Source organism: Ursus americanus, chromosome 23, assembly GCF_024610735.1.
Source record: "Ursus americanus isolate L20-20 chromosome 23, mUrsAme1.1.p, whole genome shotgun sequence".
NCBI classification, from domain to species: domain Eukaryota; kingdom Metazoa; phylum Chordata; class Mammalia; order Carnivora; family Ursidae; genus Ursus; species Ursus americanus.
The window spans coordinates 22,715,002-22,742,299 of record NC_142149.1 but is presented as its reverse complement, the minus strand read 5'-3'; the positions used below and the strand labels follow the sequence as shown (position 1 = coordinate 22,742,299).

The following is a 27,298-nucleotide window of genomic DNA, read 5'->3' as shown; positions in this document are numbered from 1 at the left end:
GGACTACGGGGCGCACAGGCCGCCGGGGAGGAGGAGGAGGAACTCCTCTAGCCACCCGCGCTCGATATCTCGACCAAGTGGGACCTTGAGAGAAGTTTTTCGGTGGGCGCCGTGAGCGCCCTGAAATTTTGCCAGAATGTTGCATTGTGTACGTGCATTTGTTTTCCTTAAAGGAACCCCAGACTCTTTCCCAAACATAAGAACCTTGGGTTTAGACATTCAGGTGAGAATCGTGGCAAAGGGTCGAGCAATTCTTTCCAGAAGTGTCCCTTCCCAGGGCCATTCAGGCGCCTGCCCTAGCTTTCAGAGCCGGGTGTGCAGGGGAGCAAAGGTGGCAGGGCGTCCGAGGCTGAGCAGCTCCCGGACCGAGGGGGGCGCGTATTTGAGAGATGGACTTAAGATGCTCGGGGGTTGCTACCCAAGGGGAGATGGGGGGTGAGAGTTGAGGAGGCCCGGGAGAGGAACAGGGGCAGGCAGAAAAGGGCAAGTGGGAGAGCAGGGGAGCGGGCAGAGGAGAAGAAGTCACCCGAAAAAGCCGAGTTGCCGCAGAGGGAGAGGCGGAAAGCCCGGGCGAAAAAGCCGGGGGAGGGTGGTGGTGGTGGTGGAGAGAAGAGGCGGGGGGAATGGTGAAGGAGGGCGGCAGCCCAAAGTTCTCACGGCCTAGGCCTGGGGTAGACCGGACACATCCTTGGCGCTCAGTCCTGTTTCCCTTTCCTCTCGGTACCCGGGGCAGCGCCGCCCGGCCGGGCGGGTGGGTCGAGCGGGTAGGAAGCCAGCTGCGCCCAAGGGACGCTCCTAATCGCCCCGAGGACCCGCCCCCTTCTCCAGGCCCGCAGGGTCTGAGTCCTGCGTTCCCCGCCAGACCCAGCCGGCTCCGGGGCAGTTTTGCACCCGAGGGGCGGGTCTCGGAGCCTGGGAAACGCTCCGCCCAGGACCCCCGCCCGAGGAGCGGAGTGGCCGGGGAGGAGCGAGGGAGGGGCGGGAGGCGACCTAGTTAGCGAGCCCGCCCCCTCTTCGCCGGCCGGGCCGCGCGGGCCTCCCGTCCGGCCGAGCCCGCAAGGGTTAAAGGCGGCGGCAGGTGAGGTGGGCGGGGCCACGGACTCGGGGGAAAAAGGAGCGCAGGGCTGAGGATGAAGGCAGAGAGCGCGGGTGAGTCACGGGCGGAGCTGGCCTCGCTCGCTCGCTCGCTCCCTGGCTCCCGCCCGCCCGCCCTCCGCCCCTCCTCCGCCGCCCGCCGCCAGCCGCAGGGTCTGGTCGCGGCCCCCGCTCGTCTTCTGCTCCTGCCCCTCGCCGCTGGAGAGCCCGCCGGCGCGCAGGGCCCATGAGCGCCCGTCGGTAGCGCGCCAGCCTGCGGTGCCCGGGTTCCGAGCGCAGCCTCGAGGTAGGAGCCAGGGTCGGGGCGGCGAGGGGTGCGCGCTCCGGAGATCCCCTCGGAAAGATGAGTCCCGAACTCGCCGCAGCCTCCGGCGGCCTTGGGGGAGGTGGTCCTAAAGAATCCGAGGGGGCTTAGAGCCCCGGCCGAGCGACAACTGGGCCGAAGGGCGAGACGAGGGACCGAGGAGGCTGAAAACCGGGGAAACTGGAGCAACTGGGACAACCGGAGTACTGGAACCTTGAGGACTGGGAGTACGGAAGTCCTGACCACCTGAGTGCGGGTGATCGGGAGAGGGAGACGGCGGAGGAGGGAAGAAGGGTGTCTCTGCCCAGCGTCCTGCGTTGGGGAGCGGGAAGCCGAGAGTGCGTGCCCTGCTGTCTCCCTTCCCGAAACCTTGCAGGCGGGCCATTGCGTCCCAGGGCTGGACTCCCTGGCTTTGCATCGGGAGAGGCCGCCCTGGAGCCTGGGTGGTTAGCCTCTCCACCCCCTAGTCCCTGGGGCAATTCCCAGACGCCAAAAGCTATTAGGGTCCCAGGCCCCACGGCTCCCGCCCAGCCCCTTCTGGGCTACCCCGCCTGGGCCCGAGGCTCCATTCCTGCTGCTTCACCCTGTTCCTTTCTTGTGGTAAGGCAGCCGGAGCCTGAGTAGGCGCCCCAGTCCCCCTCTGCCTCCCTCCCAAACTACCAGGGCCCCCGCTCTGGTCACAGAGGCCGAAGGTGGTAGGGTCAGCCCTGCTCTGGGAAGAAGTCCCTGACCTAAACCACTGCACCTCGTTCCCCACCATCAGAGAAGGCCAGGCGCACAGACTCCGCGCCTGAAGCACCAGGGCTCCCAGGCCTTGGGGAGAGGTGGTAGGTGGTGAGAGAAAGAGGACCTTCCGGTCACGGATAAGTGGTTAAGAAGGGGGTGGACGTCTTTAGGTTGCTGACAGTTTAGAGAAAGAAAGGGTTATGGATTGGGAACCCAGAGACCTGGTTCACAGGGGTACATACAGTACATATTGGTTGATTGAACAAGTAAATGAATGTCTGTTCAAGTCACTTCTCCAAATACTGCCTCAGTTTCCTCTTATTCTAAAGAAGAGGGTGGGCCTGTAGCAGTGGTTCTCAACACTTGGCTGCACATGGGAACCATCCGCAGAACTCCTAAAAAGGGGTCCATGCCGAGAATGCACCTCCTTATATAATCTGTTGGGGTAATTGGTAATTTCTGTGATTTTGGTTTTTCTTGTCGCCCTTCACTGTTCCCACTTTGACTCTGCATCCCTTACGCTGGTGACAATTTTACCTTCCTGAGCTCATTAGTAAGCTCTTCTATGGCTGACCCCCTTCTCTGGGGAAGCTGACCCCTCCCAGCTTCACATCTGAGCCTCCCCTAGGTGGGAGGAGGGCATGGGTAGCAGCCAGACAGCTAGCTGGCGCCTGTGTGGGTCAGGACAGGAGAGGAGGCTTAACTTTCTCTGGTGGGGAGACGAACGCTGGGAACTGGCACTGTGGCTGCCCCCCAGGGAGGCAAAGTCCCTGCCGGAGGGGAAGGGGTGGGGGCCAGGCATGGAAGTGGGTTTGGTGGGGCCATGGCAACCCAGCCAGGCAGAGAGCGGAGGCAAATGGTACAAAACAGTGAAACGCTCTTTCTCACTGAACATGCCTCAGGGATGGAATGAGGTCTCTTTCTCCAATGTCTCAGAACCTGCTTTGGGCTTTGGAAAGTCAGGTCACCTCCAGCTTTGAGTTTCAAAAACATACCACCACCCTCTCCTCATCTGTGTCCTGAGTTGAACTAGGGAAGCAGAGATGGGTCTTAAGTCCCCCATTGGGGGTGGCAGCCGGTCTGCAGGGGGTAAATGCCACCGCTCTTGGCGCTGGCCTGGGCACCCGGGGTGGGGATGGTTCTAGCACTGTGCTGTAGGTGTTATCTGACCTATCAGCCGGGGACCAGCCCAACTCTTGGGACGAGCTGGGTCCTGTAGGAGGGATCAGCTAGGAGAAGGTAGACTTCCCCCCTTGGCTGAGAACCTCACACCCTCAACCCTTGCTAGCACTCCCAAATTCTGTTTACTGGTCTTTAGTCCCCACTCAGAGGTGTGTTCCCCCTTTTCACCTGCGGGGCCCAGCCGCAGAGGAGGACTTTGCGGGGAGGGGATCTGGGTTAGGACTAAAAGTGAGCTGGTTACCTTCCTCACTCCACCTCTTCCTTGCCTCCTTTAGGTCCCACCTGAGGTGCCCCTGACCATCCCTGTTCCCCACCCCACTCCGGATCCCGGCAATGCTAACCGCTGTCTGCGGCTCTCTGGGCAGCCAGCACACGGACGCGCCTCACGCCTCCCCGCCGCGCCTCGACCTGCAGCCTCTCCAAACATACCAGGGCCACACGAGCCCGGAGGCCGGGGACTACCCCTCCCCGCTGCAGCCTGGAGAGCTGCAGAGCCTCCCGCTGGGCCCTGAGGTGGACTTCTCGCAGGGCTATGAGCTGCCGGGGGCCTCCTCTCGGGTAACCTGCGAGGACCTGGAAAGCGACAGTCCCTTGGCCCCGGGACCCTTTTCCAAGCTCCTGCAGCCGGACATGTCACACCATTACGAATCGTGGTTCCGGCCAACTCACCCGGGCACGGAGGATGGCTCGTGGTGGGACCTTCATCCGGGCACCAGCTGGATGGACCTCCCCCACACTCAGGGCGCGCTGACCTCACCGGGCCACCCCGGGGCGCTTCAGGCCGGCTTGGGGGGCTACGTCGGAGACCACCAGCTTTGCGCGCCGCCGCCCCACCCACACCCGCACCACCTCCTCCCGGCCGCCGGAGGGCAGCACCTCCTGGGGCCTCCCGACGGGCCTAAGGCCTTGGAAGCGGCCGCCCCGGAGTCCCAGGGGCTGGATTCCAGCCTGGATGGAGCAGCCCGGCCCAAAGGCTCCCGGCGGTCAGTGCCCCGCAGCTCCGGCCAGACCGTGTGCCGCTGCCCCAATTGCCTGGAGGCGGAGCGACTGGGGGCTCCGTGCGGGCCCGACGGCGGCAAGAAGAAGCATTTGCACAACTGCCACATCCCGGGCTGCGGGAAAGCCTACGCCAAGACGTCGCACCTGAAAGCGCACCTGCGCTGGCACAGCGGCGACCGTCCCTTCGTGTGCAACTGGCTCTTCTGCGGCAAGCGCTTCACGCGCTCCGACGAGCTGCAGCGCCACCTCCAGACCCACACGGGCACCAAGAAGTTCCCCTGTGCAGTCTGCAGCCGCGTCTTCATGCGCAGCGACCACCTGGCCAAACACATGAAAACCCACGAGGGCGCCAAAGAGGAGGCTGCCGGCGCGGCCACTGGCGAGGGCAAGGCCGGCGGAGCGGTGGAGCCCCCCGGGGGCAAAGGCAAGCGGGAGGCCGAGGGCGGCGTGGCTCCCTCCAACTGAGCTGCTCCGGTACCGCCCCCCACGCTGATCTCCCCTGGGGGCATCAGAAGAGATTCCCCCCCCCAGCCCCCCGGCCTGATGCCCTGGGGGGAGCGACTTGAGTCAGAGGAGAAGGTGGTTATTTATTGAGGGGGAGGGAAAGTGGTGCGGGGTCAGGGGGACCGGGCGCTAGGGGTTCTTTTAGTCTCTGGGGCTGGACGAGACGTGTTTGGCTGAGCTGGGCGGGGCTGCGCACGCCCCTCTGGCCTCCCCTTCCTCACTACTTCGCTCCTGTGCCCGGGCTGGGGGGGATGGGATGGGGTACCCCTACCGCGGCTGGAGGGCGGAGGGGACCTGCTGGAAGAGATGGCGCGTCCCCGGAGCAGAGAGGAGTGGGGCCGCCGCGGGCGCTGGGGATAGCTGTCTGGACACGTCCTCAGCGCCTGGGAACCGGGACATAAAAGCGCCTCCGGACCCGCCCTGCGGCCCAGGTCCCTTTCATCCCCCTTATAGTGCTTCTGTCCCTATGGTTTCCCGAGGGAGAGCTGAGGTGGGGTAGGGGAGACAGGGGTTCCCTTAGGGAGGGGTCTCTATTTGGTCGGGAGGGCTATCGGTGTAGAAATAACTCCGTTGATATGCCTCCTGGTTAACCCTTCCAAACCCTGACGGAACCATAAAGGAAGAGGAGAAGAGGCCAGAATCCCAGCCGGCTTCCCTGCCGGCTTCCCAGCCAGAGCAGTGGGGTGGAGGAGAGAGCTAGACTGGGAGGGGGAGGGCAAAATTCCCCTTCTAAAATGAGAGAAAGGGATTTGGTGAGGCAATGGAAGGAAGGAACTAACCCCTTACCTCTCTAACTCGGATTCAGTCCTTAACTCATGGTTTTTATGAAAAATAAAGTTCAGCGTAGTTCACATTCCCCATCTGTTACCTTATCTAGGTTTTCAAGGCAACCAGAAGCCCCAGCCCCTACCCTAGTTTCTCATCCTGCATCCCCCACCCCCATCCTTTGCCTTCCCCCTTAGGGACGGAAGGAAGAGGGTTACCTGGGTTGCCTGGGGAGTAGGTGGGGTGTCCCAGCAGAGGGACCTCCAGGGGTCCCCACTCAGAGTGGAGGACTCTGCCCCTGCCCAGCCGGCTTCTACTCACTGAGAAGCTAAGTCCCACTCTTTTTTTTTTCTCTCCCCTCCCCTTTCTCTGCTGCCTGCAAGCCTTGCCCCTCCTGTAGAGTGTGTGTTAGGAGGCTCCTTTCTTTCCATCTCAGTTCTGGGCAGGGGGACTCCCCTTCCATATGAAGGAGGTGTTCTCCCACTGGAAGGGGTCTGCCTTCTGACGTGATGTCCAGGAAGCAGTTCCTGTCCCCTTCTTTAGATGCTAGAAATACATCCTGATTGTGATCTTGGAGTGGGGACTGGGGAGGGAAGAAGAGAGCCTAGCAGGGGTGGAGCCAGGCAAAGGGAAGGAAGCTGACAGGGGTAAGGATCTGGAACTAGTACCCCTTCTCAAGCTAGAGGTAGAGGCCCTAAGATTCCCTCTGACCTCCCTTGACCCCTTGCCCCTCTTTTCTCCACCCAGAGCCCTATGCGAGGATTAGTTGTGTATTGATTTTTAAGTTATAAGCAAAAGGTATTTTATTTAATATTAGGGCATGTGTGTGTGCATGTTGTTTGTACGTGTGTGTGTGTGTGTGTGTGTGTGTGTGTGTGTGTGTTTCTCTACTGAGCCTGGGGTCTCCAGCTAGAGAGACCCCACCTTGTTCACCCATCCAAGGTCCTAGGACTTAGGCCCACAGCATCTCTTCCTCCCTTGGGGATGCTGGAGCCCAGTCCCAGGACTGGGAACTAAATGGGAAGTGGGTCTGGGGTCTGGGTAGGAATATGCATTTGCATAGAAGGGAGCCCTTCTTAAAAGGGACAGGGTGACTCTCCCTGAGAGACTCATGGGCCTGGGGTAGTTTAAGAAGTAATGTTCTTTCTTTTTGCTCCCTCTTTTCCCTACCTCTTGCTACCCCAACCAGAGGTCCCTTTCCTTGCTGAGAGGGTTGGGGGCAGGAGAGAGCTGGCAGGGCCCACAGGTTGCCTGGCCAGGTGGAGAGAGGGGGAGAGAGGGAGGGCACCGTGGGTGTGGGATGTCTTTCTCCTCCACCCATCGAAACCAGCCACCCCCTCTCTGTGCCACCAGGACAGCCTTCCCCAGTGACCATTCTAAGGGGAACTCCCGAATGGGTGTTGGGGCGGTGGGGGGACACTGATGTTCCCCCTCTGGAGGCCTTGAGCTCTGAGGGTGTGGGTGAGGGCTTTGGATGGGTTTTCTTCTGCACCCCTCCTTTATAGATCTAGGTTGCTTGGCTGTCTACCCCCTTCTAGGCAGCCCCCTAGAGGAGAAATGTAGGATTTTTTTTTTCCTTTAACTGCTGTGAACCCACTTTGGGGGGGGAGGAGGAGGAAGAAACAGCCTGTGTTTTTTATGCCATAATAAAGTCATCAACCACATCATTGCTTCATTTGTCTTCCAGCTCTGGTTTCCTTTTTGACTCAGTGTCCCCCTGCAGTGAGGACCAGGCCGGCTGCAGGGTGGGGTGGACACTTCCTTTGATCAGCACCCCTGCTGCAGCCTCTCCTCCCTTTGTTTGGGGCCGAGCTGATGGAAGGGTCAGATCCTTCCCCAGGAGGTGGCTGGTGCGGGAGGAGGGAGGAGCTCCCTCAGGGTTGATAGCTGGGCTGACTGTCCCTGCCTGTGGATGAGAAGGTTCTAGATATTTCCTTCCTCCTCCACGTATAAGCCCCCTCTTTCCCCTCCCCTGCCAAGAACGCCGGTTCCCTGCGTTGCCAGAGAGAGCGAGAGAGCCAGCCTCCCGGCTTGGTCGGTCACCCCGCCCCCGTGGGGGTGTGATCGGTCCCTCTGGCTGTGAGTGAGGCGGGGGTGACTGACAGCGATTTCTTCACCCAGGATGATCGCTATCAGGGACAAGGCGATGAAAGGCAGCCAAGATATCTGATGGGCTCCCACCCAGCTGGAAAGTAGGAGGGAAGGACCCCGCTGTAACCCAGCTAGAGGGCCAGCCACAGTTACACAAACACAGTGCACAGCAACGCACCCTCGCTGGACCCACCGGGCGGCCTGGGATGTGCAGAAATGCCCACCGGCACACGCTCTCCCGGGTAAACGAGTAAAATGACTGCAATGAGTGAAAACCCTCGTGAGTCCAGAGGCCCAAAGCTAGGAAGGGTGACAGCGGAGCAGCTCGCGCTCCCAAGGGGCAGGCTAGCGTACTGTGTTCTTTCACCTTCCCAGCCGACATTTTGGCCACAATCGTAATCTTCCCTAGTCAGATTCCTGTTTCCCCATCCAGCCCTAACCCAATTTCCTGGAGCCAAATCTGGTACCTACGTTGGCTCATCCCATCACCTGTTTGGGAGAATCTGGGGTCACAAAGTTTAAGGCCACTTTGGGATGGGGGGGTGTCAGCATGATTTAGGGGTTACAGATGGAAGCTGACTGGTTTTGGGGGAGTAGCTCTTTGCTTTCTCTTGCTCCTGGATTTCGAAGCCCCAGAGGAGGAGGGGCAGGCCTGTGTTCCCGGGACCTCTTGCTGGCCCCACTCCATGGGGCGCCTCTTTTGTCTTCCTAGTTCTGCCGGAGTTAGACCCCAGGAACCTGGGGAGCCCTTTTCTCCTGTAGCCCATCGCTGCCCCCAGGGACAGGAGGGCAGCTGTGGGGCCGGCTGGGCCTGTCTGGGCAGGGCTGGGGCCACCCCTCCTCCCCTCGCAGCTCCTCCTGCTGACCTGCATTCTTAGCGGGGGCCTTTGGTGGGGCTCTGATGTTTGCTCACTGGCCCGCATTGGCAGTAATGCTGCTCGGCGGGCCTGCCTCCCCCCCCCCCCCCCCCCCCGCCACAGAGCCCAAGGCCACCACTGACCCCTCAGGTCTGGCGCCCCCAGCAGGACGATCCTGGAGGGGCCAGAGAGGAATTAGGGAAATCAGGCCATGTGGGCTGACCCTTTGGACAACCGCTTTGAGCGGCCACCTCCTCTCTTGGGAGGTGGGAGCACCGGCCGGCCCTCGAGGGTTGGTGAGTGAAATCAGGAATGGAAAAGTGACAGAGGAGCCGGCAACCTGGCAACCGCAGCCTGGGGCGGCGCTGTGACCCACAGACACACGCTTCTCCTCGGGCCCGTTCCTGCCCCCGCGCGGGCGGCCAGGGAAGTGCAGGAGGGGGGCCGGGGCGGCTCCCCGCCGCTTTGGGTGCTCACCTTTGTAAGCACACGGCCTTGACGTTTGCTTCTGGAATGACCTCCGACGGCAACCTCACGACACCTCCCGGTCGACAGCCGAAGCAACCTTCACTTTCCATTAATTCTGGCAGGCTCGACAGCTCAGCATCCTAGCAGTATGGGTTTGGAAAGCATCTCAGGAACCGAACAGTCTGGCTGTCTTCACCCGGTAGAGGGCGTATTAGAGTCACCCATGCAGTTTCTCAAGACACCCCGATGAACTCTCCAACACCCCACCAAGTGATGTCCTTGGGGGCGTATTAGAGCCGCACTTCTCAAACTTTACACTGGGGTGCTGTTAACATGCAACTTCTGATTCAGTAGGTCTGAGGTGGGGCCCAGGATTCTGCATCTTTTTAAAAAGATTTTATTTATTTATTGGGGGGGGTGTTGAGGGAGAGACAGAGAGAGAAGCCGACTCCCTGCTGAGCGGGGAGCCCGACGCAGGGCTCAATCTCCGGACCCCGAGATCATGACCTGCACCAAAATCCGGAGTCGGCCGCTTAACCGACTGAGCCACCCAGGCGCCCCAGATTCTGCTTTTTTTTTTTTTAAACAAGCTTCCAGGTGATGCTGGTGCTGGCAGTCCATGGAAAGAGTATGAAAGTATTCTGTTGTGCAGTGGGAGTTGTGTGGTTGAAAACGAATCCCTCGTCTCCACTCCCCACCTGTGGTTGAGAACCATTGAGATCTAGTTCAGTGCTGTCATTTTGCCACTGGGGAAACTGAGGCTTTCAAAGAAAAAGTGACCTGCTCAAAGAGACACTTCAGATCCACTGCAGAAGCAAGATGAGATGCCAGTGCTCTGAGTTTCAGGTGATGCTCTTCCCTGTTTCCAGCCCAGCTTCTAGTTAATTCTTCTCTGCAAGTAGCAGTGCCCCTTCTGAAAGTGAAGCCCATCTCCTTGGGGACAGCTCCCTCTTCAGAATCAGCCTTGGATACCTATCGGAATTAGGAAATATCTCAGATTTCAGATCCCCCAAGAGCCTGATCTGGTGCACCTGCCCAAGCCTGACTCCTGGGGAAACCTTGGCCTTTATTCCCATCCCAGGAATGACCCCAGGCTGGGATGCTGTGGCCAGGGCTCTGAGCAGCAGCCCTGACTGGTTGGCAGGATGGATGTGGGAGAAGTAGATAATCTGCAATGTCTCTCCTGTCCCCATTCCTGGCGGGCTCCACAGAGCAAGAAGGTATGAGATGTATTTGCTCAAATATTGGTTACGCAGAGGGTTTATTTATTTTTTTTTATTTTAATAATGATTTTTTATTATATTATGTTAGTCACCATACAGTACATCCCCGGTTTCCGATGTAAGGCTCGATGATTCATTAGTTGTGTATAACACCCAGTGCACCATGCAATATGTGCCCTCCTTACTACCCATCACCGGTCTATCCCATTCCCCCACCCCCCTCCCCTCTGTAGCCCTCAGTTTGTTTCTCATAGTCCATAGTCTCTCATGTTTCATTCCCCCTTCTGATTACCCCCCCTTTCTTTATCCCTTTCTTCCCCTACTGATCATTCTAGTTCTTATGTTCCATAGATGAGAGAAATCATATGATAGTTGTCTTTCTCTGCTTGACTTATTTCACTAAGCATTATCTCCTCCAGTGCCGTCCATGTTGTAGCAAATGTTGAGAACTCATTCTTTCTGATTGCTGAGTAATATTCCATTGTATATATGGACCACAACTTCTTAATCCAGTCATCTGTTGCAGGGCATCTCGGCTCCTTCCACGATTTAGCTATTGTGGACATTGCTGCTATGAACATTGGGGTGCATATGGCCCTTCTCTTCACTACGTCTGTATCTTTGGGGTAAACACCCTTCTCTTCACTACGTCTGTATCTTTGGTTACGCAGAGGGTTTAAAGAGGAAAATGACCCGGAAAGCGGAACATTTGGGATCAGAGTCCACCCACACACCAGTATGTGCCCCCTTGGCCAAGACTTCTTTGCTGTTCCAGTTTCACTATATGTAAAGGCACCAAATCTTTGAACTAGAAATTTTCAAATTTCCTTTCAAAATTTCCTAGGAGTTTCAGCACTGTGGGGCAGAATCTACCTTTGGGGGCTCAGGTGGGTTTTGAGCATTTGTGCATTAAAAAAAAAAATGCATTAGATTAAGTTATTCCTACACCTCCTGCCCCGTGACCATGACAGATCTTACGCCCTGGTAGGGGCTGGGCGTAGGTCGCACCTTTGTGATTCAAACCCGGACACCAGTAGAAGAGTTTTTTCCTCCGGATGCCCCAGCAATCCGCGCTAACAGATCTGCCCGGTTTTTCTTTCCTCTCTTTTCACGTGGGCTCCTTTCCACCCCCAGCTCCCGCTCCCCACAGTGACCCCAAGGGAAGTGCCCCCGGATTCGTTGCAGCCTTTATCCCGCCTGAAAGCGGCGCGAGCAAGGGCAGGCAGCCTAGCCCGGTTTCCGAGGCCGCTTGGCTCCCAGAAGTAGTGCTGGCGCGCGCCCTGGTGGAAAACGGAAGAACTGCAAGCGCTTGGTTCCGGCTCCGCCCCCCGGGCCAAAGCCTTCCAGGTCACCTGGGAGCCTCCGCCCAATGACCCGAAGCGGAGGCGGTGGCGCTCGGGACTAAGCGGGGATCTTGCAGGGAGAGAGGGTGAGGGGCACACCGTTTTGGGGAAGAGAGAAAGAGGGGACAGAAGAGGGGCATGGGACTCTTGGAAAGGGTGGGGTAGGGAGGGTGGGGGTCCCGCGACTGCCCCGGAGGGCCGGGCTCCCGGTCCTGGGAGCGTGCGCTCTGCGCCCGCCTGCTGCCTCCCAGCCTGGAGCCCGGGCCGAGAGCCGGTGCCTCTGCGGCGCACTGCGCACGTCGGGTGTGTGTGCGGTGCTGAGCATCCCGAATCCAACGGCAGGGTCCTCCGAGTGTCTGTTGACACTTGTTGGGAGAGGGGTCTCCCAGGGGTTGAGCCCTGGCCAGGATGGTGGAGAGGTGGCCGAGGGGGACACACTTCTCTCCCCCTGTCCCCAGATGGCTTCGTGGAACCCCGACGCCCCGTGTTCCTGCGATTGCTTCGTCTCGGTACCCCCGGCCTCCGCCGTCCCAGCCGTGATCTTTGCCAAGAACTCTGACCGGCCCCGGGACGAAGTGCAGGAGGTGGTGTTCATACCGGCCAGCACTCACGCCCCTGGGAGCCGGCTCCAGGTGGGTTAGGCCTTATGCAAGGGTCGGAGCTGTGGCCGATCTAGGCCGTCTAAGACCTTCCTCCTCTGCTCCTCACGCCCGGGAAGGCCACCGCAGGTGCTGGAAAGAGCATGACCTTCTAGTCTACCAACCTGGACCTAGACTCGCATTTAGCCTCCTTGTCTGCAAAATGGGAATACCAACACCCTCTCTGAGCAGACTCTCCCTTTCTCGCCCTTACCTGCAGTGCACCTACATTGAGGTGGACCAGGTGTCAAAGACTCACGCTGTGATCCTGAGCCGCCCGTCTTGGCTCTGGGGGGCCGAGATGGGCGCCAATGAGCATGGCGTCTGTATTGGCAATGAGGCCGTGTGGACCAAGGAGCCCATTGGCGAGGGGGAAGCCCTGCTGGGCATGGATCTGCTCAGGTGGGGACCTGCCCTCCCTCATCGCTGCACACGGGAGGTCTGAGAGCTGAGTACTGACCCAGGCCATCCTTCCCTCCCCTATGCCGGGGTCACAGGGGGCCTCCCATCTTGGTGTCCCCTTGCCATCCCCAGAGAGGCTCTCCTGGCCCCATCTCCAGTCTGGCAAGGAGCTCCCAGGTGTGGCCACTTCCCCACCTCCCCTGGCCCAGAAATAGGGCAGTGGTTTCACATTTCTTTTTTCAATAGAAGTGCATATTTATTTATTTATTTTTCCAAATGGAATCTCCTACGAAGTCCCAGTGTATAAAGCCAGTGACAGCAGAGCAGCTCTGGTTGAAGGGAGGCTGGGTGACTCGGTGCGCTTCTCTCTCTGAGACCCTGTTTCAAGCCTCTTCATGGGACCCTCAGAGCAGAGCTGGAAAACCACTGGCCCGACTGCGCTCCATACAACCTCTGTTGGCAGATTGTTTGTGTGACGTGGGCCTCTCTGGGCTCCGTCTGTCCCCTGGGGCTTCTGTCACCCGCCGCCACCGGTACCTCACTGCCCTTCTGGTCCCTGCACCTCTCTTCATGCCAGGCTGGCCTTGGAACGGAGCCGCTCTGCCCTGGAGGCCTTGCACGTGATCGCGGGCTTGCTGGAGCGCTATGGGCAAGGGGGCAGCTGCCGGGAGGACCCTGCACCATTCTGCTACCACAACACTTTCCTACTGGCTGACCGGATGGAGGCATGGGTGCTGGAGACGGCGGGGAGGCTGTGGGCCGCACAGAGGATCCAGGGTGAGAGCCCGGCCCTGGGGCTTGCCTCCCGGAGGCGTCCCCATGTGCCAGCCTTGGGAGGCGGTGGGATGGGGGCGGGAGGGAGGCAGGGCAGGGCGGATCCAGGTGCACACCTCTCGGGTAGTAGGCACCCCCAAGGAGGTGGGAGATGAGCCCACTGGGGACCCCTTCTTCCCCCTTCATTTGCTTAAGTCCTCTTGTGCTCTAGACTGCCGCTTCCTCTGGGGAGCCTTCCTGGACTCCCTGGCAGTCAGGTTCCCCCCTTACATGCAAGCAGGTGCCTCTTCATGGCACTCACCACAGCTGCATGTTCCCATTTATCGCCATCTCCCTCCCCACGAGGGCAGGGCTGGTCTCTGCACCACCATGTTCTCGGCACCTGGCACAGAGTAGGCGCTTTGTGATCTGTGAGCCGTCCCCCCCACCCCCTCTGCAGAGGGCGCCCGCAACATCTCCAACCAGTTGAGCATTGGCACGGACATCTCGGCCGAACACTCGGAGCTGCGGACCCACGCCCGGGCACAGGGCTGGTGGGGTGGGCAGAGCACTTTCGACTTCGCGCAGGTCTTCTCCCTCACCCAGCAGCCGGTGCGCATGGAGGCTGCCAAAGCCCGCTTCCAGGCCGGGCGGGAGCTGCTGCGGCAGCACCAAGGTCAGTGAGGGGATGGCAGCGGGCTGGGGGCCTGGGGGGCCGCTGCGGTGCCAGCCTCTCTCCTCTCCCACGGCTTTGACCCAAGGCCAGAGGTCCCCCTTCCACCCCGGGGGCCCCTCAGCATGTCCTCCTCCACAGGGGGCATCACGGCCGAGGTGATGATGGGCATCCTCAGGAACAAGGAGAGTGGCATCTGTATGGACTCCGGAGGCTTCCGCACCACGGCCAGCATGGTGTCCATCCTGCCCCGGGACCCTGCCCAGCCCTGTGTCCACTTCCTCACCGCCACCCCGGACCCATCCAGGTGAGGGCAGTGAGGGTGGGGAAGGCAGCAGAGCGCGTGCCAGGCAGGGGGAATGAGGGGCTGTGATAGCCTTTGCTCCTTCCATCTCTGTACCATTAGGTCAGTGTTCAAACCTTTCATCTTCGGGGCAGGGGTGGCCCAGGCCCCCCAGGTGCTGTCGCCCACTTTTGGAGCACAAGACCCTGTTCGGACCCAGCCCCGATTCCAGACTCAGGTGGATCGCCGGCACACCCTTTACCGTGGACACCAGGTGGCCCTGGGGCTGATGGAGAAGGAGCAGGTAACCCCCCAGGGACTAGGGGCGACTCTGGGGCCATGACTCACTTCTCCCACCCCCAATCTGGATTCTGGAAATATGAGGGGACCTGGGAGTGGAGGAGAGACTCTAGAGTTGGGGAGAGGAGTCTCTGCCTTCAAAGCTAGCTGCCCCTGTCCTTTCTCCTGCTTGTGGGAGGTGGCAGGTATCTCCCCTCAAGCCGGAGGGAAGCCTGTGCCGGGGACTCATCTCCGCCTTTCCTGGCAGGATCGGGGGCAGCAGCTCCGGCAGAAACAACGCGATCTGGAGCAGGAAGGCCTGGAGGCTGTGCGGGGGCTGCTGGCCGGGGAGTGGGCCCCACCCCCGCAGGAGCTGGGTGCCCTCTTCCAGACCTTTGTGGAGAGGGAGAGCCAGGTGTATGCCTGAGCGCCGCAGCTCCTCCTGGCCTGGGGTGGGCACGGGACCCCTGGGGCAGCAGGATCAGCACAAGCCCTTCAGTCCCCTCAGCCTTGTTCCGGACAGCCAGCTCGGCCTTTGACTTAATAAAGTTCATTATTTTGCTGCTCAATGAACTTGATCCCGGGTCTAGCGGGGGGTGGAAGAGCCAGGCGAGGGCAAAGGGTGGCCCTGAGCTGACGACAGGGCCTCTGATTGTCTTGCTGGGCAGCGCGGTCTTCTCACTCGGGTGATGGGGACTAGATGGAGAAAGTTGTGGCAGGGGTGCGTGAGGAGAGGTGGTCTCCCCAGGTGTGTGAACGGGTGTGGACAAGAGAACATGCCTGGCACACTATGGGGCTACTGTTTAGGGGGAATTAGAACCACGGGGTTTTGGTCCTCAGCTCGAACCTTGGAAGGGCCCTCCCTAAGGGCGACAGTGAGATGTGCCTCCCGGAAGACGGCATCTTCCACAAGGTGAGGCCTGCTCAGGGCCCAGGCAGCCAGGTGGGGACCTGAGGTGGGCCAGTCCTTTGGGTAGTTCCCGAAAGGTCAGAAACGTGTTCTTTAGAGTCGGGTTCTGTATTTCTGTGACTCCTTCCCACTGCCTTGACTGCTTGCGTCCCCTGAGATGCCCCCCAACGACATGAAAGACCTACTCAGGGCCGGGAGACATTTTACTGGGGTGGGCTCCTACCACAGGTGCGGGGTCTGAGAAGGAGGGGAGGCCCACCCCATGCCCCGTTCTTCCCCGTTCCTGTTCCTGGGGTATTGCTGGCAGGGACGGGGTACACTTCACTTCTTGATTCTTTTGGTCACAGTTTTGGTTGTGCTGGCGGCCCCGGCCACAGAGGCCTTGGGGGCTGTGGCTGCTCTGGTCCCCTTCTTCGCCTGGACAGTGCTTTGCTGGCTGGAAACTAGAGGGCAGGGTTTCTTGGTGGTAGAGGTGGCTTGTGGCAAGGAGGTGGGCTTGGGGGGCGTCTCCTTCCCTTGCCTGGGACTCACAGAGGGACTGCTGTCCTTAGCCACGGGCCCCCCAGGCCGCAGGGGGAGGTCAGTGAGGGTGGGCTTTGTCTCCATCCTCAGAAGGTGCTCAGTCAGGGCTGCCTGCTGTCTGCGCTCCTTGTGTCTGCCCATCTCCTGCTCCAGCTCCTGGAGGAAGCCTGGGAGGGACCAAGATGGTAGGTGGAGCCCCAGGCTTGGCAGGAAGGCCCTTGGCAGGAGGTCTCTGGCTGACCCCCTGAGCAGACTAACCCACTGCCATCCCTGGTGGGGAGGGGCCGGGGCTGGGGCTGGGGTGGGGAGAACGCGTCACCTGCATGCCAGGCTGATACCGGGCCCCAGTGGCACTGTCCTTCTCTGACCCAGATGCTGCCCTGGGCTTGGGGCTGCCTCCCTAGCTCTCTTAGCTTCCCCAGTGCCCCACGGGGCAGAGGGGAGTTCTAGGGAGGGTGCAGGCCTTGGAAAGCAGGGCCACCTCGCTCTGTGCAGAACGGGCCACTCAGCTCCGGGAACTCCTCCTCCTCATCGCCCGAGGCTTTCTCGTCCTCATCCGAGGTCCAGCGCTCTGCCACAGGCTGCTTGTCCAGGTCCAGGAGCAGGGGCAGGGCTTCTGTCACCAGCTCCCTGCAGGGCGGAAAGAGCAGAGGCGCCCCCGCAGGAGAGCACCCCTGGGTGGTGAGCCTGGGAGGCTGTGCAGACACAAGCCACAGCAACCGCACTGGGAGGGGTGGGGTTCACAGGCGGGGAGATGGGCCTGCGGTCAGCCCCAAAGAGCTAAGGGCTGGCTCCGTGCGGGTGGGAGAGAAAAAGCATTCCACTTGAGCTGGGGTGATGGAGGAGAAGGTGCCATGGAGGGTGACCCTGGGTTTGCAGGCTGAGAGGGAGCCTAGGAAGAGGAGCTTGGCCATCCCCCACTTCTTCCCACCCTCAGGTCCTCCTCACCTGTAGCCATCCTGGCCGGTGCAGCTGTTTCCAGTCAGGTTGAGGATGAGAAGGCTCTGGGGGAACTCATCTGCACGCACCAGGGAGAGGGGAAGGAGGCTGTCATACCCATCTTCTGGCCCAAAGCCACTGCCTCTTTGTACAGCCCAGACCCCTCCGAGGCTGTGCTGCCACTGCAAGCATAGCGAGATGGTGGCAGAGAGGAGCCCCCCCCCCCCCCCCCCCGCCAAGGCTCATCCCATGAGCTGGGGCCGGGGCCGGGCATTCTTACCCAGCTTTAGTGTTTCTATCAGGTTCTCAGAAAGGTCCAGAAACTGGAGATGTGGGAGGTCACGGAGGTTTTCCACCTGCTTGATTTGGTTTCCTGCCAGAGACAGGAAGCTGTGGGGGAAGGGAGGGGTGCAGAGACAGAGCTGAATCACAGAACCGCTGGAGGCAGGGAGGAGAGCACCCAGCACCCAGCGCCCCTGGCTAAGCAGCCCGCTGATGAGTGGGGACCCATGGCCACCTGGGGTGGGGGAAGCAGAGTGGGGCTTGCTGGGCCCTCAGCAGACAACACATTAGGCTTGGAGAGGTCTGCACCAGTTCTCTGGGGCGGGACCGGGTCTCCCTCTCTCTCCCCCCTCCCCCAGGCCTGAGCCCTGAAACCACTTACCGCAAGGATGGGATGCAGGCCAGGTTCTCAATTCGCTGGATCTTATTCTGCAGAAAGCAAACGAGTTGGGGAAACTGGGTAGACTACGTCTACTGGTGCAGCCGGAGAGCCAGCACTTTGGGAATGACCCCCCTGCTCCCTGAACTGGTTCTCACTACCTGGGGATGATTTGTTTTCTCTGGGTGGATGGTGAAAGGTTTCAACTTGGGGCCTGGCTACACTTCATGACGGTATACCCTGCTCACCCCACAACCAAAGAGGGGCCTGGAAATCAAGAAGGAAACCAAGGGGCCATGGGGAAATAGCAAAGGCCTTGGTGGTGGCTTAGGTACACACAGGGGGTGAGGAATATGCATTCCTTTGATTTGCAAAGTTTAAAGGAGCTGGGTATATTCAACCTGGAGGGAACTGAAAATCAGCCAGTCAACCACCACCACCACCACCACCACCATCACCACCACCACCAACAACAAACAGCCTTCAAGGTTCTGAAGGGTGCAGAGGAGTCTTCTGGTTCCCTCTTCCACTTCTTCAAAAGAGGAAATGGGCTCAAGCTTTATATAACATGAGAGATTTAGGATGGACACCAAAAAGAACTTCAAGACCAAGAGAAGTGTCTGACAAAAACCAGTGATTTGAGAGCATGCTCAGAATATCTTTTGAGAGGATTGGTCTTTCAGTGGAAGAGAATTTCTGATTCATCTGGAAACAGTTTCTTTTCTTTTTTTTTCCTCTCCCCTCCTCTCCTCTCCTCTCCCCTCCCCTCCCCTCCCCTCCCCTCCCCTCCCCTCCCCTCCCCTCCTCTCCTCTCCTCTCCTCTCCTCTCCTCTCCTCTCCTCTCCTCCAGATTTTACTTTTAAGTAATCTCTACACCTAATGTGGGGCTTGAACTTACAACCCCGAGATCAAGAGTTGCATGCTCCACAGATAAGCCAGCCAGGCGCCCCATCTGGGAACAGTTTCAGTGAAGATCTGCCTACCTGAACGCCAGGGAATGGGCAAGATGACCTGATTGGTTGCTTTTGGATTAAACAGACTTGGTCCACAGAGGGTGAAGGGGGAGGAAGGGCAGGAGGCAAGAAGTTACCGCTTGCAGATAAAGGCTGTGAAGGTTCTGGAGGCCCTCAAGGTTCCCGATGGTGGTAATTCCCTCCCGGTCCAGGCGGACAGTCTGTAGGTCAGCCAGAGTGTGAAACCTGGAAGAACGGTCAGCAGATAGGTGTTGTAACAGAGCGCCCCTTCCGTGGTTTCTTAGCAGGGAAGATGGGAGGGGGGGAGGAAGAAAGATGTTTCAAGCTAAGTGGCTTTGATGAGATGTCAGGAACAACTTCTTGACTCATGAAGGGGTGTCCAGATCATGAAACTGGTTGATCTGGAGCCCTGGATCTTGGTCAGTAGCACTGGGAAGGATCAGAGGTGAGAGGAGTAGAGGGCCCTTGGACTGGGAAATGGGTGATAGCAGCTTATGGTTCCTGGAGAGACTCACAGGCAAGGGAAGACTTTGTTGGGCCAGCTCGGATGGTAGAAGCAGGGACCGGGGCAGAGATGAGGCAATCTCTGCAGGAGGATCCTTCCTCACTTCCCTTTTGAGTGGTCCATGGAAGGAAAAGCACTTGTTCCATTCACTCATTCATTCATCGCACATTTACTGAGTGCCCACTAGAGACAAATGAGAGTCCCTGCCCATCACTATTAGGGAAACAGGCCAAACATCTATGACAAATGGATGAAGGACACGAGTACAAGGGACTAAAGGAGTACTGTGCACTGAGTTCTGAATCCGGGGACAGGGAATGCTTCCTGGAGGAGGTGACATATAAGTAGGAGTTGACCGGGAAGGTGAGAAGGGGATGAGGAGAAGGCTTATCAAACAGAAGGAACAGTATGTGCTAATTCAGGCTTTCTCCAACTTGAATGTGCCTTTGAGTCCCTTGGGGGTCTTGTTAAAATGCAGATTCCAGTTGAGTAGGTCTGGGCTGGGCCTGAGAGTCTGCATTACTAACAGCCTCCCAGGTGATGCTGCTGAGCACGTCTGAGAGGTAGGGTGCTAATGTGTGAAAACGGGTCTTAGAGGAATTGTGGAGAACGGCAAGAAATAAGGCTGGAAAGGCAACAGAGGTCAACTCATGCTAAGGCATTTGGATTTTATTCTGGAAGTACTAGAGAGCCAAGGAAGGTTCTATCAGGATGTACCTGGTCAGATTTATCATCTAAAAGGATCACTTTGGCAACAGTACCGGGGTCCTGGACTGGGGGCAGGGAGACTAATTAGGAGTTTGTTGGAAGGTGATGGCTTAGAGCCTTGTATAAGGCAGTCGAGTGGGCATGGTAAAAAAGAAATAGAATAATGTTTAAGGAGGCAAAATCAGTTGGACATGACCACTGATTGAATGCGTGGAGTAAAGAGAGGGGCAAAGATGAGTTGACAAACCAGTACAGCTCAGGGGGCTGGTCATCCTGTGAAATCGTCCAGCACCCCTTTTCTCCCCCTGGCACTCACATCTTCTCCGACAGATCCTCATCCTCAGGGAAAGCCAAGTTCCGCTTAGTGATAAGGGCTTCAGTAATGCACACGCCCCCTTCCTCTGGACTCTGGGCAAGCTTAGCTGAGAAAAGATGAATCCGATCGTTACATTTCTTAGTCTTGGAAGCCTGACCCCACTGTTACCCAACTGTTCTACTCATCACCCCATCCCCTACTCACCTCCGGGCATGGTTTAAAGGCTACTGGCCTGGCATGGGATTAGAACGAAGGGAAAAAAGCAGACCGACTTGGACAGCCCCGGGGATGGCGGAACCCAGGAGACTTGAGGGACAAGGGAAAGTGGTTGATTCAGAGCAAATTAATGAGGTGGGGTGGAAGACAAAAGGAAATCGAGGCGGGGGCTCTGGAGTTTGAGGGGCGCAAAGGGGCTAGAAAAACTGGGGGATTGTGGGTAGAGAGTGGCCGGTGAGGATCGAAAGAAAAGAGCTGTGTCCAAGATTCTAAGCGTTGTTGCTAGGAGACTAGACGCCAGGTTGGGCGTTGGGGGCGGGGCGGGCTCGCAGACGCAAGGTTCGGCGCATGCGGATTAGTGCTCCAGCCGGCGACTTCCGGCCCCAGGACTTCCCACAATTCTTAGCTTCTTCTGTCCCTCTCGGCTCCCGTCTGTTCTTCCGGTGGCGATGGCTGCGGCCGTGGTTGGGATGCTGCGAGGGCGTCTCCTGCCCCAGGCGGGTAAGGAGCGGCCCAAGTCCTCACGGCGCGTTCCGTCCGGTGCTCTCTAGTTCTGTCTCCCCTCCTCCACTACTGATCCTCTCCCGCAATCTCTTACTCCAGAAGGCTCCCGATGACCCATGACCCCAGCTAGATCGCTAGTCTCCTCCTCCGTCTAATTCCCTGTGACTGCAGACAGTAGTAGTAAGAGCAGCGCAGCAACAACGTCAGCGACAACCACAATATTTCTTCCCTCCGCCGAGTCCCCCTTCTCTGGACTTCTGTAATCCACCACCCAGCTCTTGCTCGCCTCTAATTTCCTTTGCTTGAACCACTGCCCGCCCCGACCTTGGCGCTGTGCCACCTTTTTACGGTCTCAGCCTAAAATGTCACCTGCTGAGGCCTGCCCTGGCTACTTTCTGCAAAGCAGGTTTCCCCTGTTACATCTGTATTTTTCAGCCTGTTCATGGACCCCTTTTACCATTCACAGTCTGTAATTTTGCATTTGTTTATGTGCTGTCTCCTGTATTAGACTTCAAACTCCGTAAGGGCAGAACCATGTTCATTCAGTATAGCCAGCAGGTGACGTGGTGCCTGGCATTAGTAGGCTTGCAATAGACGTTTGTTTAATGAATGATTTTGCGCACATAACATAGGCCAGGCACGGTGGTAAATGATTTACATGTATTATCTCATTTAAATCTTAAAGCATGTCATGGAGAAGTCATCATCATCTCCTCTTTACAGGTGAGGAAACTCAAGTTTCGACCAGTTGAGTGAGTGGTAAGGTCACAGCTATTAAGTGCCAGAAGAGATTAAAATCTGGTTGCATCTGTGGGGCAGCTGGATGGCTCAGTCGGTTAAGCATCGGACTCTTGGTTTCAGGTCCGGTCATGATATCAGGGTGGTGAGATTGAGCCCCGCGTCGGACTCCATGCTGCTGAGCTTGGAGCCCGCTTGACATTCTCGCTCTCCCTCTGCCCCCCTCCCTTTTTCTCAAAAAAAAAAAGAAAAAAAAAACAAACCAAACCCCAAAACCAACCTCGTTCTGTCTGATCCAAAGCCCGTGTTCTTAACTTAGGTTTTGTGGCTGCTGGCAAAAAAACCTCTCACCCCAGCAAACCTCCATGCTCTGTTGTTAGAGCACTCTTCCAGCTGAACTTTTCCCTGAGACCCCATCCTAATCTTAGGAAGGGCTGAAAGTGGAAAGGGCTAGCGCCAGGGTCCTTTTGTTGAAGATGAAGGGGTCACTTAGGCTTACGGCTTTCAAGTGGCTCCCTTGTCTTCTGAGGGGTGCTCGCCACTGATGCCTGTAAACCAGAACGGTGGGAAGGGAGGCTTGTCTGGGGGAGCTGTGAGGGCCGTGGAACTTCTTTTCCCCGTTGCTTCAAATCATGGGTGAAGGCTTCGGAGCAGTGCTTAGAGCAGTGGTTTTCAGTCTTTAGCATGCATCTGCAACACCTGGAGGGCGTATTACAACCGCTGTTTGCTGGGCTCCCCTCCAGTGCTCCCCTCTGATTCAGGAGGGCAGGAGAGGCCCTGAGAGCTTGTGTTTCTAACAAGTTGCCAGGGGATGCTGATGTTGCTGGCTGGGTGGGGGGAGCACACCTTGAGAACCACTGGCTTAGACCAGGGGTTGGCCTCTTGTGGCAGGACTGGTCACCATGTTTTATAAATAAAGTTTTATTGGAATACAGCCGCATCTGCTTGTTTCGTATTGTCTAGGATTGCTTTCATGACACAGCGGTACGGTTGAGTAGTAGTAACAGATTGTATGGTTCTCAAACTTAAAATATTTACTATTTGGCCATTTAAGAAAGAATTTGTGGGGCGCCTGGGTGGCTCAGTGGGTTAAGCATCTGCTTTCAGCTCAGGTCATGATCCTGGGATCCTGGGATCGAGCCCTGCATCGGGCTCCCTGCAGCAGGGAGCCTGCTTCTCCCTCTCTCTCTGCCGCTCCACCCCGGCTCGTGTTCTCCATCACTTTCTCTCAGATAAGTAAATAAAATCTTAAAAAAAAGAAAAAAAATTGTTCAATCCTCTCCCCCCTTTTTTTAATGTGTTCAAAAAATACTTTCTCTCTTGTTCTCATCTTTTATCCCCATCTCTGTGCATATAGAAGGGCTGGAGAAATGGGAACCTCACAAGATCAAGCAGTTGACCTAAGGTCACCCATTAAAGAGAAGGGAAGTTCGGGGGACTTAGGATTCCTAGCAGACAATTCCTTGTCCCACTCTTGTGTTGTGTCTAGCTCTCTGAGCCGTGGTTGTCTTGCCCAGAGGTGGGCTTTTTCTCCATCTGAGGCCAGCTAAGGACTCCCAAAGGCTGCACGTCACAGCGTTGCTGTTTCCCCTCCCAGGCCGGCTGCCCACCCTCCAGACTGTCCGTTGTGGCTCCAAGGCTGTTACCCGCCATCGTCGTGTGATGCACTTCCAGCGGCAGAAGCTGATGGCCGTAACTGAGTATATCCCCCCAAAACCCGCTGTCAACCCACGATGCCTACCATGTCCCCCCAGGCCCCCACAGGAGGTAAGGAGGACACCGCCTGGCCTTGGTGCTGGGGTGGTGGATTGAAGTGATCTTGTCTCCGTAGCCATAATGAAGTAGAAGCCATAATGAAGTAGATCTCCAGGACCCAGCCCTCCACATCATTACTTCCCCTCTTTGACCCCGTGGGCCAGATGCTTTAAAATGACACATGCACTTGATTCTGCTTGGCATTTTGGGCTCTGTGGACTGGACGGGCCCACGTTTGGGTGTCACTGGGAGCTCCAGCACCCGTCCCCCAGGGAGAAAGGGGGGTCAAGGAGAAGGGCGGCTGATGTCCCCTTGGTCATCCCTTCCTGACTACAGGAGACAGGCCTTATCCGGCTCCTTCGTCGGGAGATAGATGCAGTTTTCCGAGAGAACCGAATGATAGCTGTCTGTCAGAATGTGGCTCTGAGTGCGGAGGACAAGCTTGTCATCCGGCACCGGCTGCGGAAGCACAAGATCCTGATGAAGATCTTTCCCAACCAGGTAGGGACCAGCCCTCGGGTGCAGGCGCCACGTTCCCCTGCCCCGCCAACTCAGAGCGCAGGGCCGCTCCCCAGATCGGGTCCGTTCGACCCCTCCCCCATCGCCCCGCCCTGCCGGGCCCCCGGTGCAAGCAGCCCTCCGGCCCGGTGCCTACACTGTGGTTGGGGGCCGAGGAGACTGTCAGCTGGCACCCCCGGCCTGACTTGGCCTGTCATCAGGCCACCCCTTCCTTCCACTTGTCCCCAGGAAGCCGTCTTTCCTGCTGTTCCAGGTTCTGAAGCCCTTCCTAGAGGATTCCAAGTACCAAAACCTGCTGCCCCTCTTTGTGGGGCACAACTTGCTGCTGGTCAGCGAGGAGCCCAAGGTCAAGGAGATGGTGCGAATCTTGAAGGGTGTGCCTTTCCTGCCACTGCTAGGTGAGCCAGCACCCCTGCGGGTCGAGGATGGGGTGAAGGGGCGTGGGTGCCATCTGCTGAGTACATGTGGGTAAAACTGTGGACAACCTTGGGGGGACATCCTCTCACGGATGGGGCCTGAGTCAGTAGCATCATTTGTTGAGGGCTGCCTGTGTCCCTTCGGAACCTCTGTCGGCTCACTACCCTGCGCCCGCCCTCCCTCCCTCCCTTCCTTTCTTTTTAGATGTATTTATTTTAGGGAGAGAGATTGCTCAGGGGGGCGGGGTGAGGGGCAGAGGGAGGGGGGAAGGAGAGAAGCAGACTCCGTGCTGAGCGGGGAGCCCCATGCAGGGCTGGATCTCACGACCCTGAGATCATGACCTCAGCCGAAACCAAGAGTAGAGTCCAATGTTTAACCACCTGAGCCACCCTGGCGCCCCGGTCCTGCATCATTTCTGCCCTTGGGAGGAAGAGGAGGGAAAGCAGAGACGGGGCTCTGCAGGCAGAGGACGTTCAGACACCTAGAGTCTAGCAGTGGGGCGCAGGAAGCCACACAGACGGAGAGACTTAAATAGCCCAGGTAAAGGGCACTGAGGGGCAGGGGGCAATGTTTCCCAGACTCCCCTGATGCTGGGGATCCTCGGAGATGATTCTCCTGTAGCGAAGACTGGTTGCCTAGGTCTCTGTGGACCACCCCCTACCCCGCTACACATACGCTCTGTGGATCCTTAAGAAAGTTGAGGAAACCATGACTTGGTGGGGGTTGGGCCAGGTGGGTGTCTTATGTGAGGGTTTTCTAGGGAAGAGTTAGGAAGCAAGGGAGGGGCTCAGTCCCAAACTGAGGGGGAGCTGGGTGGGGCAGGCGTGGGAACGAGATTTGGGGGAAGGCTGGGAGGTGGAGAAGGGCAACAGAGCACGTGTCGGAACCTTGAGCTGGAGTGTTGTTTTCAGAGGGAGGCATTTGTGGGGGCCGTGCTGACCCCGTGTTCTTCCAGGTGGCTGCATCGATGACACCATTCTCAGCAGGCAGGGCTTCATCAACTACTCCCAGCTTCCCAGCCTGGCCTTGGTGCAGGGGGAGCTGGTAGGCGGACTCACCTTCCACATGGCCCAGACCCACCTCTTGCTTCAGCACCAGCCCTTCCAGCTCACGGCCCTGCTGGACCGGTACATCCGACAGCAACAGGAGGGGGACTCTGGCACGCCGGCCAGCGGGCAGCCTGCTTCTCCTGACCCTGCTCCGAACTCATAACCAGCCCGTTGTCCCCAGCCTGCCCACAAGCACACTCTACCCCGTTGGCCGCGCCCTCGTCCATCAGCGATGTGGAAGCACTGGGGCGGGGGGAGTGGCGTTCGTGACCTGACTTCACTGACCCCGACTTCCTCAGATACAAGACCACCCCGGGGATGCAGAGACGCTCCATTTCCGAATGGAGGCTGGGAATCGCTGTCTTTGTCCCTAGTGTCCCCACCCTGGGGCCTCACAGGAGCAGGCTTTTGGCTCTTTGGGCCCAGGGCAGAGAAGCTGAACATGTGGGGAGGTTGCCTCTGCCTCCATGTCCTCTGTCCCTTGCTGCACGTGTCTCCCAGCCTATCCCCTCATGGGCCCGCCGTGCTGGAATGGCTCCCTCGGTACTTGTGCTAAGAGTGGCATCTCCGGAGAGCCTGTGGTCCAGCCTCTGTGCTCACTACTTGACACGCCCCGGTTCTTTTCTTCTCACCATGTCACCATATCACCCCCATTTCATGGAGAAGTTCAGTAGTCTGCCCAAGGTCATGCAGCTAATAAGAGGCCGAATAGGCCTCTCTGCGCAGAAGACCATGCCCTGAATTTCTGCCCTGGAGCTTCCTCATTAGGGTCCTGGGTGTGCCTGGATGTTCATTCTCCACCCTCGGGGCGTGTCACATTATGGAAAGGTTGGGAGCACTGACGATAAAATGAAATGCATTGTACTTCCTCTGTTTTGTTGTTTGCAAGCTTATCCTCCGTGTAGACTTATTCTCAGGGCTACCTCTGATTCTCACTTCCCCTCCTAGAAAATCCTTCCTCTTTCCGTGTCCAGGTCTCTTACCTCCCTGGACCAATCCCACAAATGGCATCTCTTACATGTTTGTCCTTTTGAAGGCAGCTGCCGGCTTTGCCCGGTAGCTAACATGTCCCAGGGGATTCTGAGCAAAAGAGCTGGGGCAAACCAGAATTCCGCATTAATGAGGGGGTCTGGAGGCTCTTGAGTGGGAGGCCTCCTCCAAATCTTGGAGAACCAGAAGTTCCTAATGAAGAAGGATGTTTAACTAGAAGCCTGCCCTTGTCCTTGATTGGAGTAGGGAACGTGGCTGTCGAACTTTCCTCCCAGACCTGGGGCAGTGCCACAGCTTCTTCCTTAGTCCTGGAGAGGCACCACTGTGACTGACAATCTCACCAGCTTTTCTGTGGCCTGGTCCAGGACCAATTTCCCACAGGGCCCAGCTCGGTGCTGTATGCCCCAGGGATGCTCGGTCAATACGAAGTGAATTAAAAGGCCCTTGAGGCTCGTGGATGTCAGAGCTGGTCTGGCCAGTGCTGCCCAGGGCCCTCCCTGACTCCCAGAACCCTGCTGGGTGCCACCACCGCCTTCCTGAGGCTGCAGGAGCTGTGCTGAGGCTCTGAATGGCCGAGAGAACAGGCATCTCCGGAGAGATGTCTAAGATCCTGTAGGGTAAACCAAGGCCTGGGTGGGGCTGAGGTTGGTGGGGGAGGTGACCCACATCCTTTCTGGATCAAAGAACCCCACATTGCACCCTTCACCTGCTGGTGATGCTTGAGGCCCCGCCATTAAAAACTCCATTTCCAGAAAGCAGCTTCACTGTCCGTAAAGCTGTCAGTCCATTTTGCATTCACTTTAATGAGGTTTAGACTTTTTTTTTTTTTTTAAGATTTTATGTATTAAGGGAGCACATGTCTGCCAGTGGGGGAAGAAGCAGAGGGAGAGAGAGAATTTTTTTTTTTTTTAAGATTTTATTTATTTATTCAACAGAGAGACAGCCAGCGAGAGAGGGAACACAAGCAGGGGGAGTGGGAGAGGAAGAAGC

At 57.8% G+C, this 27,298-nt stretch overlaps 4 protein-coding genes across 7 annotated transcripts; 3 read left to right on the top strand and 1 right to left on the bottom strand.

Annotated features, from left to right (window-relative positions):
* The first annotated feature begins 943 nt into the window (after nt 1–943).
* On the top strand, nt 944–4,900 carry SP6 (Sp6 transcription factor). Its single transcript, XM_045813758.2, has 2 exons — nt 944–1,381; nt 3,583–4,900. Exon 2 carries the CDS (start codon nt 3,641–3,643, stop codon nt 4,769–4,771), a length of 1,131 nt encoding a protein of 376 aa, XP_045669714.1. The 5' UTR covers nt 944–1,381; nt 3,583–3,640; the 3' UTR covers nt 4,772–4,900.
* Nucleotides 4,901–11,565: 6,665 nt separating this feature from the next.
* On the top strand, nt 11,566–15,290 carry SCRN2 (secernin 2). Of its 3 annotated transcripts, none has more exons than XM_045813802.2 (8): nt 11,566–11,643; nt 12,016–12,189; nt 12,416–12,597; nt 13,175–13,374; nt 13,811–14,026; nt 14,165–14,330; nt 14,462–14,610; nt 14,854–15,290. In XM_045813802.2, the coding sequence occupies exons 2-8, from the start codon at nt 12,016–12,018 to the stop codon at nt 15,273–15,275; spliced, it is 1,509 nt and encodes a 502-aa protein (XP_045669758.2). In that variant the 5' UTR covers nt 11,566–11,643; the 3' UTR covers nt 15,276–15,290. The 3 variants fall into 3 exon arrangements, with proteins under 3 accessions (XP_045669758.2, XP_045669760.1, XP_045669759.2); XM_045813804.2 differs by having other exon boundaries at nt 14,430–14,610; nt 14,854–15,154; XM_045813803.2 differs by lacking the exon at nt 11,566–11,643 and adding an exon at nt 11,721–11,860.
* Nucleotides 15,291–15,680: 390 nt separating this feature from the next.
* LRRC46 (leucine rich repeat containing 46) lies at nt 15,681–20,625 on the bottom strand. The gene is made up of 8 exons (XM_045813805.2): nt 20,325–20,625; nt 20,121–20,226; nt 18,708–18,816; nt 17,621–17,667; nt 17,237–17,346; nt 16,966–17,035; nt 16,499–16,647; nt 15,681–16,184 (listed from the first exon to the last, which is right to left on the bottom strand). Exons 1-8 carry the CDS (start codon nt 20,332–20,334, stop codon nt 15,817–15,819), a joined length of 969 nt encoding a protein of 322 aa, XP_045669761.1. The 5' UTR covers nt 20,335–20,625; the 3' UTR covers nt 15,681–15,816.
* Nucleotides 20,626–20,751: 126 nt separating this feature from the next.
* MRPL10 (mitochondrial ribosomal protein L10) lies at nt 20,752–26,182 on the top strand. Of its 2 annotated transcripts, XM_087854463.1 has the most exons (6): nt 20,799–20,837; nt 21,526–21,563; nt 23,176–23,345; nt 23,670–23,834; nt 24,106–24,250; nt 25,225–26,182. In XM_087854463.1, the coding sequence occupies exons 2-6, from the start codon at nt 21,527–21,529 to the stop codon at nt 25,479–25,481; spliced, it is 774 nt and encodes a 257-aa protein (XP_087710589.1). In that variant the 5' UTR covers nt 20,799–20,837; nt 21,526; the 3' UTR covers nt 25,482–26,182. The 2 variants fall into 2 exon arrangements, with proteins under 2 accessions (XP_045669765.2, XP_087710589.1); XM_045813809.2 differs by lacking the exon at nt 21,526–21,563 and having other exon boundaries at nt 20,752–20,837.
* Nucleotides 26,183–27,298: the final 1,116 nt, after the last annotated feature.